The sequence below is a fragment of the Anopheles moucheti genome, chromosome 3 (assembly GCF_943734755.1).
Source record: "Anopheles moucheti chromosome 3, idAnoMoucSN_F20_07, whole genome shotgun sequence".
NCBI lineage: Eukaryota > Metazoa > Arthropoda > Insecta > Diptera > Culicidae > Anopheles > Anopheles moucheti.
This window is the reverse complement of record NC_069141.1, coordinates 78,804,277-78,823,927: the sequence shown is the minus strand read 5'-3', so window position 1 is coordinate 78,823,927 and position 19,651 is coordinate 78,804,277. Positions and strand designations below refer to the sequence as shown.

The 19,651-nt window shown below is 43.7% G+C and overlaps 1 protein-coding gene and 1 non-coding gene across 7 annotated transcripts in view; both read right to left on the bottom strand.

Moving 5' to 3' along the window:
- LOC128305745 (serine/threonine-protein kinase mig-15) overlaps positions 1 to 19,651 on the bottom strand; it is a 45,349-nt gene that overhangs the window by 11,453 nt on the left and 14,245 nt on the right. For 5 of the 6 annotated variants that reach the window (XM_053043332.1, XM_053043335.1, XM_053043333.1 and 2 more), the window contains exons 3-10: positions 6,589 to 7,033; positions 6,277 to 6,519; positions 6,090 to 6,201; positions 5,803 to 6,019; positions 5,458 to 5,688; positions 4,402 to 4,422; positions 2,533 to 2,936; positions 1,283 to 1,484 (exon numbers count right to left, since the gene is read on the bottom strand). In XM_053043332.1, the coding sequence (XP_052899292.1) occupies positions 1,283 to 1,484; positions 2,533 to 2,936; positions 4,402 to 4,422; positions 5,458 to 5,688; positions 5,803 to 6,019; positions 6,090 to 6,201; positions 6,277 to 6,519; positions 6,589 to 7,033 (1,875 nt within the window). The remainder of the gene's footprint in view (positions 1 to 1,282; positions 1,485 to 2,532; positions 2,937 to 4,401; positions 4,423 to 5,457; positions 5,689 to 5,802; positions 6,020 to 6,089; positions 6,202 to 6,276; positions 6,520 to 6,588; positions 7,034 to 19,651) is intronic. The other variant, XM_053043334.1, reaches the window with a different exon arrangement.
- On the bottom strand, positions 9,643 to 9,715 carry Trnav-aac (transfer RNA valine (anticodon AAC)). The gene has a single exon. It is a non-coding gene; the product is annotated as a tRNA-Val (tRNA).

Genomic DNA, 19,651 nt, shown 5'->3' with positions numbered 1-19,651 from the left:
TATCGGTAACAGAAACAAATGTCTAAAATTAACAGTTGGGGATGCTCTTAGTCAATGATCTTTTTATACATAATAGTGTAATGCAGTGGTGTAAATATAATAGGGCTATAACTTTGTACATCAGAACACGTGTATGCAGTAAACAATAGGAACGGATGCAACCTTAAACGGTACCATAAACCAAACTGAAACTATCTACCTGCTAATTTTAAACGGGAGAAAAAGAAAGAAATGTGAAATGAGATATCACAACGGGCAGAAACAACCTAGTAATCTTTTTATAAAAAAAAAACATTAGAGAAAGGTTATAAGAAAACCCAAAAAAAATGGAATAAACACAAAACTAAGAATAGTGCATGTAAACGGTATGCCAGAAGAAAAAACAGTCTATGCGTCGGCACAAGAACGTGAAATGATAAAAAAGAGTTTCAATTTACTAAACAGTTCACGGTTTGCAGTTCGAAATTTTTCCACTTTAGATTGAAAATCTAAACCACACACACACACACGTGGGGTGTGAAGGTTGGTTCGATTAGGTAGGAAGAGAAAAAAGAGAAAGAGAAAGCAACGTATCATCAGACAGATACCAACGCCGGAGTGTGTCGTAGTTATTGTATGCGTACTTTAATGAGTGATTTTTTGTTTTGTATCTAAAACTAAAACTTATTAAACGATAGAAGTAGCAGGAATAATGTAGGGGGGATTTAGCAAAATGAATGAAATACGAGCGAATGGATCCGAAACATAAATACTGCCGGTAACAGAAGATGAGGGTTTTTTTTTTTGGTTCTGATTATTGGTAGGAAACAAATTTATCGAATTGTTAACCGTTGTGACGTGGAACAAAGCAAAACGCGAAACAAAACAGAGCGTAAATGTAAGATAGAGAAAGCGGTTGGAAAAATTAAATTGTGTAACTTCTCGTCTATAACATTAGAAGAAACCCAAAATACGAAACTGTTCAAAACATGGGAAAATGAAGCAAATCAATGGTAGAGTAAAAAAACTCACACACAGATATTGATATTGAAAACAACAACAGAAAGACAGACAGTGAACTTGTTCTATATAGAACAGGAAAGAAGACAAAAAAAAACACATGATAACAGAGAGAATGAAAGTGCGCAAGAGGAAAACCGAAACATTACACGAGAATGCCGGAACGAAAAAACTAAACCAAAAACAACACAACGCAGAAACGTAGCGAAAAGGTAATATAAAAACCGTAAGTGAGAGATTGAATGAATATAGCGCATGGCGAAAAGGTGCATTGGTTACTTACCCGCTTGATGAGTGTCCCGTCGCCCTGTGCATCATCGTCGTCCGGCGTTGGTGGTAGCGGTCGGTTCGGAGGTCCACCACCGCCGCCGCCGCCGCCACCCGGAGGCGACAGGACACCGGCTCCACTGCCACCGCCCGCTGGCGTACTCGACGACGACTGATTGTTCTGGTCGGTTTCGGCGAGCACTCCCAGGCCACCCGTCCTATAGGAAAATTCGGGACTGAACATAACGGAAATCCAAACCAAACGAAAACAAAACGAAAGAAAAACCGGGAAGGACAGAGAGGCGAAAAACAAACCAAATGGGGGAAAAGAAAATGAGGTGGAACGGGTGGGCGAAAAGTGGACGAATTGAAAATGATAGATATGAGAGAGGGTAAAGATTTTGTTGATGGTGGATCCAGTAGTGTGGATGTGCGAATCGTGAGGCGTGAATGAATGATTGGGGGGGGGGGGGGGGGGGAAACAACAAATGAAATCGTGATCAAGTGTCCCGATAGGATATGTTGAAATGATAGATTTCCAGAGGTACAAAAATGAAAATTGAGTTGAAACATGATAGTAAACATAAAAAGGATCGAGAGAGGTGAAAAGACAGACGTAATAATGATAACTGGTTAGTGATGAGCGATGGTCGTAATGTTTCGTTGTAGTTGTTTATATTAACTGCGCTATAGTCAAATCAATGCACCGAATGAAATGTTTTTATGCAGTGAATGCATAAGCATTCAATATGTTTCCCAATATTCTGACATTTGTAAAATTTTGTTATAGCAGAATTTAAGGCGTTATTTACTCGACACATAGTCGAATGTATAGATAAAATTCTTCTGTCGAAAGGATATTGACTGCATGCTAATTTACGAAAAGAATCTTAAATAATTTAGTTACTAAACAGATCAAATAAATCAACATTAAGTTGCGAAAAGCAAAACGACATTTGCTCAACTCTTCAGTGCACTGATTTGACTACATCCTGCAGCATATGTCGGGCAAAATGTATGATTGTTTCTTTTGATTTTCGCCTTCTCTCCTAACACACGCTCATACAGCACAACACGCGACTGTGTGCCCATAAAGCAGTGATTTAATGGGACCAACACAGCATTTAAAAAAACTCCTAAACAATGCAGCATTAAAAATAAAGAAACACCGGAGCGCTCGTGTAACGCATCCTTTCCTCTATCGTAATGGTGCCGCCATCGTTCGGGGTTTTCGCACACACGGGTTAGTGGCATCGGTATACTTACAGTGGCATCGGTGGATCGCTGGCCAGAAGCGTGCCGTCGTTTCGTGTTCGGCCGTTCGGTTCCTCCGGTTCCGAGTCCGAGTCGGAGCTTTCGATCGGATCGAGCGGATTGATCGGTTGCGGATGATGGTTATTGTTATTGATGTTGCCGCTGCTGCCACCGCCACCACCATTGCTGCTGTTATTGTTGCCGTTCGGCGCGATGGCGGGTGCCTTGCCGACACCGCTAGCACCAACCCCACCTGCACTGACCTGTTGCTGCTGTGACGCTTGCTGACCAGGCACGGGCGGTCCGGGCTGGGGGCGATTGTTCCGTGGTGGCGCCTCCGGTTGCGCTTGCTGCGACTGCTGCGGGGGGGAGGAGACGCCCAGTTCGTTTAATTGTGCGGCCAACATGTCCAATTCCTTGTTTCGGTGCGTAAACCGGCGAAGGAATGTTTCGGGCGTGATGTGGGGTGTGGGTGTTTGTTGACGATGGACCGGGTGTGGTTTTATGATCAGGATGTTTAAGGAGCGGGTTTTTTTGTTGTTGGAAGGAATCATGTTTGTGTGACGCCACAATATCGTTTTTGTGCAGTGAGCAAATCGTAGTTGGGAATTGTCATTGTCATCATTTTGTTACCATCAAACAGGGGGGAGGGCCAAAATAAAACCGACGTACGTAAGAGAAAATTCGAATGAAGAACCATCGAGCAAACGTTTTTTTTTGTGCCATTATTGTATGTCAAGGTGCCGGGTGCATATGACACGCATAAGGGACATAAGGAACAAAATGGGATTTGTGGAAGAAAAATGAAACAAAAAGAAAAGTGTGTAGAGAAAAATCACCGATTAATATTGATTTGCGTGAGCTTGCGGTGCGCTATGGCGTGTTTAAAACAAAAAGGTACATATATTATTAGGAAACGAGTATATAAATCGAGCCGGAAGTTAAATAAGTATCCCGGTCGAAATATATTTCCTATTAAAAGCACATTGAAAACCATATTTTATTTCAAGCAAAACTTAAAGCATCATACGAGGCGTTTGGGATAACAGGCCCCACACAAACATTAGATTGCGCAAATATAAAACAAACTATAATTGCACATCCAGTCAAATAATGGTTTTAATATTATCACGATGCAGTTGGTTAATGTTTTTAGCGTTTCAGTACTCAGCGGTATAGTTAAACATGTTATCGGCATCGGAATTGTTACACACAGCATTAACAACATCACACGTAATAATTTTTGAGGGGGGACAGGTTAACATAAGAATTAAAATTAAGCGATCGAAACAAGAAGAAGGATTATATGAAATATAAATAAAGGATAATTAAAACATTTGGCATTGTTAAAGGACTTGTCTTCAGTTTTCAGAAGATGGAATGGAAGATTGATCAAACAAACAAGGAGAATATTGCAATTCTTAAACACACTTGTCTGTAGTTCGTTTTGCTCTAGGCGATTATTCGGCTTATCTCTTCGTTTTCTAGTATGGTCACATCATCAAAAATGTCTTTCGTCAAACGTTTCAATGGTTAAATTAGCTTTGCAAATTTTGTCTTTTTTGAATGAATGTAAAACATATGCGAATATTATCAAACCAGCTAGCAAAGCGTCTTGAGTCTATTGTACAATAAATAAAACAAGTCTAGCACAGTACATAACACTTAACACAAGGCGGCTAACTTGGAAGGCATGAAAGGTAAAGTCAGAAGGTCCGATAAATATGGCGTAAAAGCGTTTCACAAAAATAAACCTGGAAGCTTCACGACAAACAGATAGACAAACAAACAGCAGACAGTAACAACAGTACAAAGGATAGGACAGAAGCTTCAGACGAGGGATATTAATAGTAAAAGCAGAGAAATGCAATGAGTGCTTACCTCAGGTCGTCTCGGTGGCAGCTGCAGGTTTGAAGGTAGCACGGAATTAACCGCCATGTGCGCGATGTGATTGTAGTGACCCCATAAGACCAACAGATCAGATAGAAGGGAGCGATCCCACACCATCAGCATACGGAACAACGGATCATGCCGCGATCAACATCAACAACAACACGAACGCAGCATACACAGCAGCAACACAACATAGGGGCGCGGATGGGACGATCATCACCGTCAAATTAATCATATGTACAGTACGATGATTGTGGTTTCGATCGAATGCGTTTTTTTTTGGTGTGCATGTTTATGTGTACATTGGAAACGCGCGAAAGTGTGTTGAAATTTAAGAAACAAACAAACAAAGTTTAGTTACATTCAACATAACGTAAAGGTGTACCGTAACGGTAACGTTAAATCAAAAGCAGCGTGGAAAGAATTCCGGTTTTGTTTCGTTCGTTCGAGTAAAAGTGTGTGTGAGTTTGTGTATATATATAGTGTCCACATTGTTACAAATAATGTGTGTATCGGTAGGTGCAAAATGCATCATTATTCACAGTGCAATTGTGTGTGATAGAGGAATTTTGTACAGTGATTTGAAATAAAAAGGAAAATTAAATAGTTTGAAGCAGAAAATAATATGGAAAATATCCTATCTGTGTGAGTACGTGTCGGGCACGGATATATACAAAGATTCCTGTGTTCTAATTGAAAGTAAAGCGGACGGGAACGTAAGAAATATTGAACGTTCAGCTAATTAAATGAAACATTATCATAGTACACAAAGGCTAAGAAACGTGAAACAAGACAGTGAAATAATAAACATGAAAAAAAGAACGACTAACTTGAACACTACACAGACAGTAAACAACTATATAATGCTAGGCCTAGGCAGCGACATTGTAACATTGTGGTTAAAATAGTCCGAGATGTCAAGTCAGACGAGTCGCGCGTTTGCGTTTACGTTCAGTACGATCGTTTCTGTTTCGTTCACAGGTCTGGTCAAGCTCAAGTCGACATGAGTGCCATGCGCCACTCATGCATCGTCCCACTACTTACCACCGGTTTGAAGAAGTTTTGCTGATTGCGTGCCGGTTGTTGCGGCGTCTGTGACGATGGCTGTTGTGGCTGGGAGGACGAACCGCTGCCACTGCGCGGTGTCGGTGGCAGTGGTCGGTTTGCATTGCTGTTCGCCGGCGGATCCGGTACCACTATCAGACGCTGCGGTAGCTGTGGTCTGGATGGTGGACCCGGTTCCTCTACCGGTTGCGGTTTACTTCGTTCATCTCGCTACGATTTTTGGCGAGGCAGGGCAAACATTTGAAAGCAAAAATAAACGATTGCACGATCAGTACAGATTAAACGAACAGAGAGTACGTATATAGAGAGAGGCGTGTGTCTTACAGGTTGTGGTTTCTGATTTCGGTTCGGTGGCTGCTGCTGTTCAGGGTTCTGCATTCGACCCTCCTGTATCTGATGGAACGTACGTCGCAGCGTATCGTTGCCCGGTGCCTGAATGATCGAAGATGGTTCGCCAGCCGTTTGTCCGTCGTCGTCGTCATTTTCCGATCCGGAATAACGATAGTCGTCGCGTTCCTTCTCCTGCTTACGCTTCTTACACCTAAAAGAGGGACGATCACAACTTGTGTTAACTTGGCAACGCATCTTTAAATGAATAGCCGACGCATTACCTATCGATATGATCTTTAAGCTGTATTCTAACTTGTCTTTCTGTTGGTTGCTCTTTGATGAAAGGGTGCTTCAGTAACTGCTCCGTGTAAGGCCGTTGATGGTAATCTTTCACTAAAAATATAAATAATAGACACTACATTAGCAAAGGCACAATAGATGAATATCAACTTATCAGTATGAACTTACCCAGCACCGTGTCGATGAAGCTGTGGAATTTTTTCGACCACTTCTTCGACTTCATGCGCGGTGGTGGATTGCGCGGAATTAGAAAGAGCGCACGCATCGGATGAAGATCGCACAGCGGTGGCTGTGATTCTGCCATCTCGAGCGCGGTAATACCTAGTGACCAGAGATCGGACCGGTTGTCGTACGTTGCGTCCCGGTTTTCATCACAAGCTATGACTTCCGGTGCCATCCAGTAAGGAGTACCTGTTCAGCGGATGAATGGATTAATTAATTTACCGATCATCCCACCTCTGCTTGCTGTGCGAACTTTACCAATGAAAGTGTTCCGCCGGCCGATGGTTTTGTCCAGCTGGGCCGAGACACCGAAGTCGACCAGCTTGACCTCCGCGTTGTCGGTCAGCAGCACATTCTGCCCCTTAATGTCACGGTGTATCACCTTGTTCGTGTGCAGGTAGCTCAGACCGCGCAGAATCTCGCGACAGATGTACGCTATCCATTCCTCCTTCAGGCTCTGGCCCTTGGTCGACTTTACCAGATCGGTGACGGAACCGGCCCCGCAGTACTCCATCACCAGCCACAGCTGGTCGTCTTTGCCGGCGGGCGTCTTTTTGATAAATGCACCATAGTATGTGGCAATGTTGCGATGGTTGGAATATTTCTTTAATACGTTGATCTCTAGCTTGATCTCTTCCTCTTCCTCCTCGGTGACGTCCATCACCTTAATGGCAGCGAGTTGTCCAGTCTTTGTGTGGCGACCCTGTACGGATAAAGATAGAAAAGGGTTTGAATGTTAGCTAACGATCGGACACGGTACTTTAATACTACTGAAATCACTACAAAACGTAGGTGGCAATCGTTTACTTTTTATCACCAACATTCCACCACCAATGGACTCCACCCGCCGTGGCGGCATTCATCCACACTGCGGACGCTTCACAGGGTAACAAATTCACACCATTTTGGGGTTGCCCACAGCACGGCAAAAACAAAAATCTTGCTTCCCAAAATGATACCAAATTGGAATATTATCCAAGAGAGTGAAAAAAAAATGCAACCCAAACGATCCTAACCCGGGTGGGCGTTATGAGAAACCAACACTTGCCGTTCGGGCATGTTCCGCGGCACACGGTTCGATTGAAGCGCGCCGTGTATCGATCGGCCCACACCGTTGAGATCCCTTATGTCTCATTAGCGCCCTCCCATGCAGACCCAGCAGCGTGCCAGCAGCGGGCCAGCAGCAGATCGCAGAGACCGCAAATGGTTTGGATTTTTTGCTCGCCCACTCATAACTATTATTATCAACAGCCAAGCCAAGACCTGCGCTTCTATCGACAGCCGTGTGCTGCTGCTTGATCGATGAGCTCTAACGTGGTGGAGAGATTTTGGAGGTATTCAGGATCAACGGCCTACACACAGCTTCACGAGCAACAACTTCCAGCTGGCAAACATCAGAAGACTTGGTTTCAATGCCACCGGGAGGGCAAATTACACATGCGCCGATAGCTTTAACGACTGTGAAATATTGCAATCAATATCCTATATCAGTTAAATGTGGGCAGAGGTGAAACTCTTGATAGGATTCCTGTGAATTGACAGCGGACGGTGATTATTGACGGAGTTTCTACGATAGCAGAGCGTATTAGAAAACATATCAGCACTTTGTGATGTACAATAAAAATCAATGTCCCTTTAAATCTACATAATGCTCCAACTTTATCGGTGATGATTTCTGGAATTCTTCAACATCTTGAATTTTCTGGAAGTTCTGGAAAAAAACCTGATTCCTTCTAGAATTGGAAGAATCTTGGTCTATCAACAAACGGACCCATTATCACCCTTTTAACCTCTTGAAAGAGATCATCTTCTACCATGGAAAGGGAAGAAGGCCGGAAATTTTGGTTTCCAACATCCTCATCTAACAAGGCGCAAGAAGTGCAGTCTGTTTCTTGACGTTCGTTTCTCCGAGTGAAATACGCTTGCTTCCCTTTAAACAAGTGTTGGTAACATGGGCGGTAAAGCTCTTGTTCGCGAATGTATAACCTCGCCCATCATCTTCACCTAGAATTCTGGCCTAGAGAGACGACTGGGGCGCCTAAAATGCACATAGACGCCACAAAACGATGATGATGATGAGGATGGTAGCAGAGCATGCATGAGCACTTACTGCAGTATGTTACAGCCACCGAACGCGCGGGATGGAGAGAACGAATGCAGACAGATTGCAGGCGGCCACACCGGGGGCAAGAATGGTTCCCCCCGCCTAGTGCCAACGAAAATTCCATCCATTTCGCTTAAAGAGGAAACATTTAATTATGCGCGCTCGAGAGCGCACCGAGCTTAATTCAATTTACTTCAATATCAATTTTCGCGCTCGATTCTTGCTCGACCTCTTCCACTACCAGGCGAAAAAAGGGCCCCTCACCACCCGTGAAAGGAGGCGAATCCAGTGCAGGTCAACCAGTAGATCACGTGTGCCAATGGAAGGAACACCAGGCAAGGTAGAGGAGGCGGAATTGTTCGGAGGGAATCTACGAGCGCCAGGCAAGACGCGAATGGCGAACATGTCGACAGATGCACCGCATATATGCACCGGCACAGCAAGCGTAAATAGTTCGCGTAATGCATTTTAGCACTTTAGCGCTGTGGTTAAATCACTCCACCATCTCCTGCTCGGTAGCTGCTGTTGTTTACTTTGTATTTTCTCAGAAGAAAAGATTTTAAACTTTCTTTAACAAATTGCCAACTATTTGCTGACTAAGACAACGGCTATTTAAGCGTGATCTTAAGTTTTCATTGAAGAATGGTTTCTTCTTGTGTGATTAATATTTTTATTCGCCACTTTTATAGGCTCTCTACACATGGGCTCCTGAAATAAGGTCAGATATGGAAGTGTTGGGGGCCTTTCGGCAAAAAAACAGGCTTCAACAAAATCAAGCCTGTCGAAGGATACATACACTTTAAGCTCCCCTCGTAAGCCCACGCACGAACACTTGTTGCACACCAACGCGGAGGCGCGCGCGCTTGGCATTTCTCTCAGTGGGTGTCGTGCCACGGCGTCCTACGCAAAAATGTGCGCTAATTTGCATAATCGGTGGTGCTTAGAATGACGTACGTTGTAATGGTGCGCTGGTCGCAGCATGGGAAGGCTCGAAACAAATTACAATCTTTTTCCGTAGAGCTAAAAACGATATAACGGAGATAGTTTCATAGAAAATGACTACGATTTATCTCATTTCTATATCTCGATAACAGATAATAGAGAGAGAGATCTATATATTATATCTCCATATCTCATTTCTAACTGTCTTATACTTGGTTGGAGATAGGGGATGTGATTGATTAACGAAGGAAAAAAGTTTATTCGCATGTTTCCGCCCGGGATCGAACCGGGGGCCTTCCGCGTGTTAGGCGGATGTGATAACCACTACACCACGGAAACTGCTATACTAAGACGCACTTGCGCTTGCTATACTTTCCAAGAAATAAGGTCAAACCCAAACCCAATGCAATGCCGCGGATCAGGGTCTCCCCCCCACCTCAGCCACACTTTTGGGGTGGTGGAAGAAAAGCTTCAAGCACCACACATCCATCTATAAAAAGCAACAAATCCCACCCTTAAATCCCCAACCACTCCACAGCCCAGTCCACTGCACACCGCCCAGTTCATTCATGAGGCCGATCGGTTTCGGTAGTGAAAGGCCCCGCGGTCTGATGGACGGATGCCAAACAAGCGCGTGTTGTGCTGCTGGTGGTGGTGGTGGTGGCAGTGGTCGCTGGCAGACAAACATATTTCACGAACCATCGGCGTGGCGCCAGTCGGTGCAAAAGTGGAATGAGCATGACAAATATTTTCCGACAAAAATTGGGCTATTTGAGCGCGAAACGGTGCACGCCATTGGCAATGGCATCCTTACGCCATCCCTACGGACACTTGACAAGCACAAGGTTCTAATTTTGGACAGCCTTGAGGTGTCGTCACCCGATGCGAGATAGACAAAATTCTTTGAAAGGAAAATTAAGTGTTATTCTCTGGAGCAAGAAGGTGGCTTTATGGTCACAAGTAATTGATATTAGATGTTCTTTTCCTTTCCACACACACACAGGCACACGACGACGCGTAGGATGGTTGGCAAACAATGTTGAAATTCAACATTCGGCTTTGCGCAACTCCCAATAATAAAGTTACTTTAAATATCTCCCCCGTACACAAAAGGAAAAACCCGGCGTAAACATAAAAATGTACATTAATATCAAATAGTCATATATTCATAACATCCCAACCGAAAGTGCGTTATTTTAATGACTTCTTTCTTTTGCGCGGCTTCACCGGCAACAGGCACGAGAAAAGCACGACCGGCGCGGCGGCGCCGTGTTGTTGTCTGTTAGGCTTTTCCCGTTTCACTCTCTAATCACTTCGATAGTATTTTAATGAAGGTTTAATGTCCCTTAGAGAGGCACCCGCAAGGTTCCGCCGAGCCCGAGCACTCTTATTACCGGGCGTGCGAGTGCCAGCCGGCCGGCCGGTCCCCACCCCGCCGGGGGCCGGGTGGTATAATCGCAAGCACGGAGCAGCGAAAAAAAGCTGAATGCAACCTTCATCTTTTCGGGTTTGCACACGATGGTATATAATTTTATTAGCAATAGAAATGCGCATGCAATCGTCTTTCTTTCCGTGTGCGGGATGATGATGGCCGCACACAACAATTGCAACGGAGAGCACGGAGCAAGCAAGTTGTTGATTTTGATTTGGCGAGGCTGGAAAACAAAAGGCTGGAAAAGTGAAAACTTACAATTTGCTCTTCTTTTTTCCCAAACGCAACGCGCAAAGAGACGAAGACGGACGGTTCCCTGCATCACAACACAACAATTAGAGGTAGGCGGCAGTAAAACGGGTGGTCGGGGCAACAATAACAACAACCGCTTTGGGGGACGTGGCGTGGTGTGGCGCAATGGGAAACGATTCCATCGGGGAGATTTTCTTCTGCTTTATAATTAGAGTGACATTGAAAAGCAAAAGTCATTTGATGCAGGCATTGGCGCAGGAAGACGAACCAAATGTAGAGACTTTAACCTGCAGTTTCAGCTTCAGAGATTGCAGATGGATGGCCAGATATTGGATTAGATATTTTAGCTTTAGTTATAAAATAAAAACTTCAAGTTTTATTTCCATCCAACACGAATCAAACTCGATCATATCGAAGCACTTTGTTCCACATTATTCAAGTGTTCCAGTAAACAATCAGGGTCTTTCCCGCTGCATTGTAATTATTAAACGGGGAAATTCCCTCAAAATTAGAATGTAGCTCATCCTTTTTGTTTTCCAATGACTAAGAACTGCATCGAACTGCTGTCCCGCTTATCTGATGCGTGATTTCGTATTCCCTTTCTGCTCTTTGTTTCGCTATGACGACAACTGCTCGGTTTAGCTTTCACGCAAATTTCCCAACCTTCGGGATGGTTTTCATTTAAAAACGAATGCATTATTCAAGCGTCCAGTCCACAGCGACCGATCAAGGGTGTAGAAGGACCGGTATTGGTGGAGTGTCTTTTTGTTTGCATCTAACCGTGAGTGATAATTACTTTAAAAATCAAAACTTCCTATGACGCTATGGGATTTCCCCTTAGGTAAATACGGAACAGGTTTGAATATGTAATGCACAACGAGTTTTGAGTGTAAGTGAAAAGTAATAATTTCTTCAGAGGTAACACGCAAAAAAAAATGTGAAAAAGATTCATTGACAATTTTATTGTAACGATATTTTTTTGTGGAGTTGGACGAAACAAACTTTTGTGTGGTACTGCTTTCAACACCTTCAGATTGTCATCGAGAGATTAAAGATTTGTTTATAAGATATATAAGTTCAGTTTGTTTATATAATTATATAAGATTTTCAAATTAATCTTAACCGAGGATCTGCCATGTGCTCCTTTAGAAGCTTTAAAATATTGTTTTCAAGGCTTTCAATGCTAACGTTCCTGGACATCCCCAGATGCTCATTGCCGTTTAGTTCTCTAATGGCATTGAGCTGAGCAGATTCAGAACATCAGGTAACATAAAATTGATTTATGTGAGAAAAATATTTGTATTTGTAAAACTGAAATTTATCCCATACACTTAAATAATTTCCACACCGTCCAAAACATCCATTTCCACTTATTATTTATTGTGCGTGGCCCTTAATAACGCAGTAAAAAGACACATTTCAATTTTCAATCCTGTGCGTAACGTTAGATTAATCTTTTATGATGAAAACATGATTAAATAATAATTCATGTTCCCTGTTCTGCGTAACCGTAAATGTACGGCAAAACCAAAGGAGAAAAACCTTTCAGTCGCGCTAAGCAGGAGAATAATTAAATTCTCGAATAAATTTATTTCCCCTGCTCACGTACCACCGCTTTAGTGATTCGATTCGGTTTAAAAAGAAAGTAAACAAACGAGATAACTTTGTCGATTTGTAGCCAAAATAACATCTTCTTCGAAACCACTCCAAACGCCGTCGTATGACCTTCCCCAGGCCCATTTTCACCCAAGATTACCTCGGCGGATGGAGTGGAATCTAATGTTTGCCTCAGTTCCAAACCATCGTTTCTTCAAGATCTGTCGTCCCTGTCTCCACCACCACCGCATCTCGCCATTGTGTTTCATTGAAGGAAAATTTGTGAAAATTCGACATTTCAACTCCACTCTCTTGCCTAACGGCCCTCTCGGACACACACACACAGTGTAGGCGCAGAACAAAAAAAAGGCGGGTAAGAAGAAAAGCAGATGAAGCAGACCGCCGCCACCATCACGAGAGGCGTGAATAGCGTTTCCGATCATTATGCTTAATTTTATTCCGGACCCGAGGACGGGGGGGCCAGCAGGCCAGTAAAGGAAACTTTTTCGAGTGGAGAAAATCAGTTTTCATTTCAGTCCGCAACATACCTTTTGCTCGCAAAAGCATGGTCACACACAGAGGGCAAAAGCATACCAGCAGCGATCGCGATGTGGCCGAGTTTTGCATCGTCTTGTCCTCACACCTTCACCTAGCCGCGGGCGTTGTGGCTGCATGATTATTGGTCAAATTGAAAGGAAAGGAGAGAAGAAGACAAACAAAAAATAGCATAGGGGCACACCACCCAGCCAGACATTAGCGATAATGCCTCTGTTGGGGTGTGGCATACTGGCACTGACACTGAAGAAGATGAGCCTGGGCAATGCCGAGCTGGGAGCGCCATCGAACACATCGATTAGATGCAATTAGAAACATTAGTCGCTGACCCCATGAGGAACGTTTTCTTTCTCCTCCTTTTTTCCGTTGCTTTTTTTGCAAACAAAATAGGTGAGAAGCGAGATGATTTATACATGTTACGTCTTCACTTTCCGATGATGATGGAGAACGGTATCTTTAAGGTCACTGGAAATGGGTTTCACAAGCCGACACCACCCATCTCTTAATACACCTTGAGAAAGCTATTCAAAGTCATCATCTTAAGATTATTTCAGAACGTTAGAAATATATTGTGTTGTGTTGAGTAAGTAAAAGTGATACAACCATCGCCAGAAACGCGGTGAAAGAAGCGAATGAAACTTCCCAACAATTCTCCGAACCGAACCACAACCGACCAATTGACCCGACCCACCATGACCATCTTTTCATATGCGGATGGTATATCTCTATTGATTCAGTAATATTTGGTATCACATTTTGCCTAACGCTCTTCATTGGAGCAGCCAAACGAAGGCCAAGCGAGCGCCAGAGAGGACTGATGGTAACCTCTAGGGTCAATATTGTAATTGAATATATAAATTGAATCATTATTCTCGACGCGTAACAGACACCGAGCAAAGCATGGCTTGACGGGACCAGCAAAGTAAACCCGAAAATGAAACGATACAGGCACAAGTAATGTGATGATAATAATAATATTTTCCAATGTACAAATATAATTGTCGTTTGTCTGTTTACTGTTTCCTTAACTCTGTCTTAGGCTGTACTTAGTAAAGTAGAAATAGCACGACTGCGACATGTGGACAAACAGAGAACATTTATAGCTCTTTTGACACCTTGCTTGAGTTAACCTAATGCCGTAGTATTCTGGTTGGAATATTCACATCAAATAAGGTGTTTATCTACAGCAGCAGTGTCACAAATATGATTAAATTATACACATATACAAGTATATAAAATAGAAGTATATATTAAATACAAGTTACACACATTTTCATTCACATCAAGAGAGTTCTTAATCAGGCACATCTGCTATCTACGATCTGTCATCGCATGAATCATGATTTCACTATAGTACAGTCAAAGAAATAACAAGTTTGCGTGTTATATACACAGTACACACTAGAGGCAATTTAGTGCTGAAATCGTGCCGCTAATTGCAGCTCACCAACACACGCTGCACTCAACTGCATCGGGTCGGGTGCGCGATGAATCATATTAGTATCTTCCTCCCGGTGATGATCTTTGCTTGAGCTTTTTTCTTTCTCACACCATTCCGCTGCAAGGGCCAAACAGGGGGCTCTGTCTATATATTGTTTACCCATACCCATCGCGGGAGACACGTTTAAGCATGCAAAAATGGCTAGAGCTAATGCTTGCATTTTTATCGTCCCGTGAGAGACCGGCGCCATACCATCGATCGCCCTGTAACACAGCGGAGGAGATACGTTACCCCGTTGCGGGCGGAGAGGGCATCGATCGCAGAAATTAATAACGAAAAAAAAGGAAATCAAAATGCAAATAAAGAGGGCGCACAGAAACGGACGGATAAAATAGATTGGTCTCTCACAAATGCATGTTAATGAGCAGTTGTTGCTCGAGTCACTGTGTGCGCGGAGGAACCCACGAAGCTAATCTTTACCGAATGTGTTTTGGTTATTGGCTACTCAGCTCAAAGCAGACAAAGCTGCATGCAAATTATGATTCCTATTTCAATACCTCTTAAAGGGTCCCCCGTCTTAATTTAAAGTCCCTCTTTAAAGCGCATCAGCGACAAGCAAGACACATTGTTGAATTCTAACTGCTGTGGCCCATTTTCGGGGAAAACTAAAAGCAACACCGCATGTCAAGGTTACTCCCCGAAGCGATGCACAACTTAACACAAAAATCGGTGAATTCGGGTGACCTCCAGATGTCGAAACCCCCAAAAATCCCACGAAAGAAATCAAACCACTTTAATGGCAAACGAAGGTCGTGGTGTACCAGACGGCTTCATTTGTGCCAAAAATGCCAAACGAGTCCGACACCTTGCAAACTTTCGGCACTGCCCCGGGAGTGATCTAGCTCAGACCCTTGGAGAAATACAATGGCCGTTCGCTGAGTTCAAACAAGGGTTTCGGTGGAATGTTGGGGCTCCATTATGGGGCTCGGACTGACGTCCGAAACGCGTCTTATTCTAAGCACTCTGCTCTCTATCGTTGAGATTCACGGGGCCAATTGGCCAAACGGATGCATTTATTATAAAGTTTCGCTACCAAAACCGGTCCCAGACCAACACACGTTCTCTACTCCATCAGGGGAGTAGAGAATGTGTCTGCCTTCCTTCCCGTGGACGATGACAGGTCATCTTCTTTACATACACTCCCCATAACGGAGCCTGTCTTGCAGCTTTTAATGCTCAGCAGAAGTGGGAGGAATGTTGGATGGACCACGGTAGCGGCGCCTGACGTTTTCCAGTTTCTTGCTTAGAATGCTTCGATGCATATCTTTCCCGCTGGCGCAGCGCTCCGGTTCTGGACCGGGGATCGATCCGATCCGGACGCAACGGGACAAGGTTGGGCGGCTTTGCGATGATGAGGGCAAATATCACACACCCGCCACCGTGTTGCACTAATGCCTTCCAACAACGTTAATCCACACGTTAATAAATGCGAACCCGAAATGAGGGACCTGGGCCGAAGCAATAACTGGTTTGTTGTTTGGCGTCGCTGCTCCGGTTGCCGACCAGGTGGAAAATTGACCGCAAGAAGCATTCCCTTCGGTTTCGGAGAATATCGTACCGGCTGACCTTTCAGCGGGGTTCACCACAGCCGGCACGGAGTTCCATCACTTTACTGCCATAATGTATTCGGCCACGCGGAGTGCCGTAGATTGAGCATCGGGGTAGGTGTCTGGGAGCTCGTTAGAAAGGTATTTTAATGGTGCCTAACCGTACCTGGACATTGTGCACATGAAGCGTATTAGGAACGCACCGAAGAACGGGTGTACATTTAATTGCTGTTTGCGATGAAAACCATTGCATTTTATAGAATTCTACTTCTAAAAACAGCCATTTTATGACGTGGCATCTTCAAGGCATCGCAATAAACAGAATACAGTGAAGCTATAAGTGAACAAATCTTGGACTAAAACCTTACCTAATGGCTGTAAGAGATCTTCAAACATTCAAACCCCCTTCTACAGATAATTAGTTTTTAACGCAATCTCCAACAAAAACCCACGTTCTAAACCACCATTTCCTGGTGGCGGAAAAACAAACATACAGAGTCAAGGATGCGCCACTATTTCCATCCTCGTTTTTACTGCATCAAGGCGAACTCTGTTGGCTGTACTCTGGGATCATAAAAACGTAAATTATCGATACGGTAATTATCGTAAAAAATACGTGCACAAAAATAGAGATGCTCAAGGCGGTCGACCCCGCTACCGCACAGTGCCGAACTGCCGAACCCGGGAGAATTCAAACCACCAAGTTAAGAACCGCTTTCCGCCTCCCATTCCAAGCAGGCACTATATTGATGACGACACGGGCCAACAACTAGACAGACGTACATCTACAAAGCGCTGGGAACTCGTTTTTCCAGTACGAGGTAGTAAAGCGCTTGTGGGGGAACGCTATTCGAAACCGGGACCGGGGCAGGTTCGCTCCACAACGAAAATATCGACTAGCGATTGGGGAACACAGGAACGCCACCAACACGCAACAGTAGCTAGCGACCGGCCGTTGGCGTTGGCATCTCCGCACACTCTCGGTGCGCTCTGCCACATAGCCATCAGCGTCATCATCATCATCATCCGGCATCGAACGGACAACTCCATGCTGGAGCGTCGAAACCGGGCGAGACGACACACTCGGCGACCAAGTTCATTGTCCCGAGGTTCTTGTACGGGAGACCCCGCAGCAAAGAACGCAATCACACACACACACACACCGCTTCAATCGCGCATAAGCATTGAATGAGCCCCCACGTATACAGATAGCGACACGCGCGATGTTCGTTCCTGTGGAGGGGAGCTTTATCGTTCGGTTCTCTTCTTTTCGCTCAGTCTCGCCCTTCAAAGATCTGACCACAACATCATGCTTGCAGACAGTGCTGCTGCTGTGACGATGAACCAAGAGGACGACGACAGTTTGTTGTTGTTTTTTTTTGCCCAACTGCCTCCAGTGCGATGCTGTATGAACAACACAAAACCCCTTTGCAAGTTGCTATTGCTGTGGTGGAGCATATATCATGATTACAACAGACGAAAAAAAATTCACTCGAAATGCACAGAAGGGGTTGAAATTGAACGTTTCGTTTTTATTGAAAACAGTTCAATACTTTAAGGGGTTTGCTGGTGGTTTAAATGTCCATTGTGGTGAGTATTTACGTTCACAAAACGCTATCGCTTGCATCGTGTAGTTAGTATTGAACAGACATCTATTACAAACACGATACAACAAGACCTGGTGATGATGCAAGCTACCCCCATTAGCTAGATAACAACGAGGAAATATGATATCTTATCGAGGTTTGTAATGCACCAAACTCTTATCATAGCATGCATCTAAGATGGATCGGAATGGAGTTAACGCGGTTAATGTACTGCTGTTGTGGAAACATCAGACCCGCAATTTTACGAGGTGAATTCGGTATTTCATTTAGCTAATTTCTAAGTTGTATATATAACGAAGTTTTACAATGTCAATACTGAAAATGTCTGAAAATGTTTGCCTCGATGATCGGTTAAATACAACGAAGATCATTGATCAAATGTTATCTGGATCGGTCTCTTCCCTAACTAAGAAAATGTATCCACGTTTCAAACGTCTGACGTCTAATTATTATTTTCAAACGTCTGATAAAAAATCACTCAAGCTTATTTTTGTATAAATGAATAAAAAAAAGAAGGATAGTTGAATTTTTCAAAGAAAATTAGTGTCAGAATATATCTGTGATCAAACACCGGTGTAGCCTTGACTTGACTTGGTGTACTCGTTTTGGGTAATTCTAAAAGTTCATTATTCCGTTCCTGTTATATTGTCGAACTAATTTGTGTATTTCCTGAACTAGAAATCATGGAATTCTAGAAATTCATGAAAACACTTTCTGTAATAAATTCCTTTAAGTATGCATTTAAAGTAAATAAAGATGATGATGAACTTCTGTTATACATCTAAATTATAAAATATTATTTTGTTGAAATTACTTTAAAAAAAAAGCTCTCAACGACTGACCAAGATTTTCTCTGCTCGAAAAATCATTCATAATAATAATTTAGTTTTCGTTTCGATAAAAAAAACAGTTCTTCTGAGTTTGATTCTGGCAAGTAAGGCACCCAAGATACATTAGATCGTTATCCCAGTGTAGAAGATAGAAAGTTTAAATATGATTCACAAATTGATTCTTCGCTACAATGTTTGCAGTAACAATTTGCATCAAAACTCTAGATATCATGTCAATAACCTAACTGTTTTCCGTCCATTGCAATACTTCCCCAGACTAATACTGACTCATCGAACAATCGGTCAAAGCAAAAAACAAGCCGAAGAAACGCATAAACAATCCCGGGATGAGTCATGAGGCACTAGAAATGCACGGCTGCACGCACATCCGCCCAAGAGTGCAGCAGCAGCGAACACAGGGAAGGCATGTCATTCAACGGCATACAGATGCAATAGTGCAATGTAAATGTGAAGCAGCAGCAGCAGAATCGAGTTCATCAGGTTCATCTATCGATCATTTTCGGTTTTCGTATTGTGCCCCACTGTGGGGGTTTTGAAAACATTCATGTACATAACAATTCCCGCTCATCTGCTTTCTACGGTTTTCAAACAGTTCCATCCATACGGCGCTGAAATATGATCATGTTGGAGGCAGGATCGCAAGCGCATCCATTACGGAAAGGGCACTGGAAAGAATCAGCCCTTGCGCTGAAAAGGCAACGCAACACACTCGCTCCGTGGTCGGAATTTATATTTAGCACCGAACGAACACCGAATGTATTTTCACGTGCGCGCAGAACTCCGTTAAGAACTGTAAGAGACCCACGGACGGATGACGATGATGGCAACGGTCGGCTACAGCACTGACTGTGTGTCGTTGGAGACCGAAAGCAGGGCCGCCAATAAGCCTACTTACGCGCACCAATCTAAACAAACTGGCCTGCGCCGTAACACA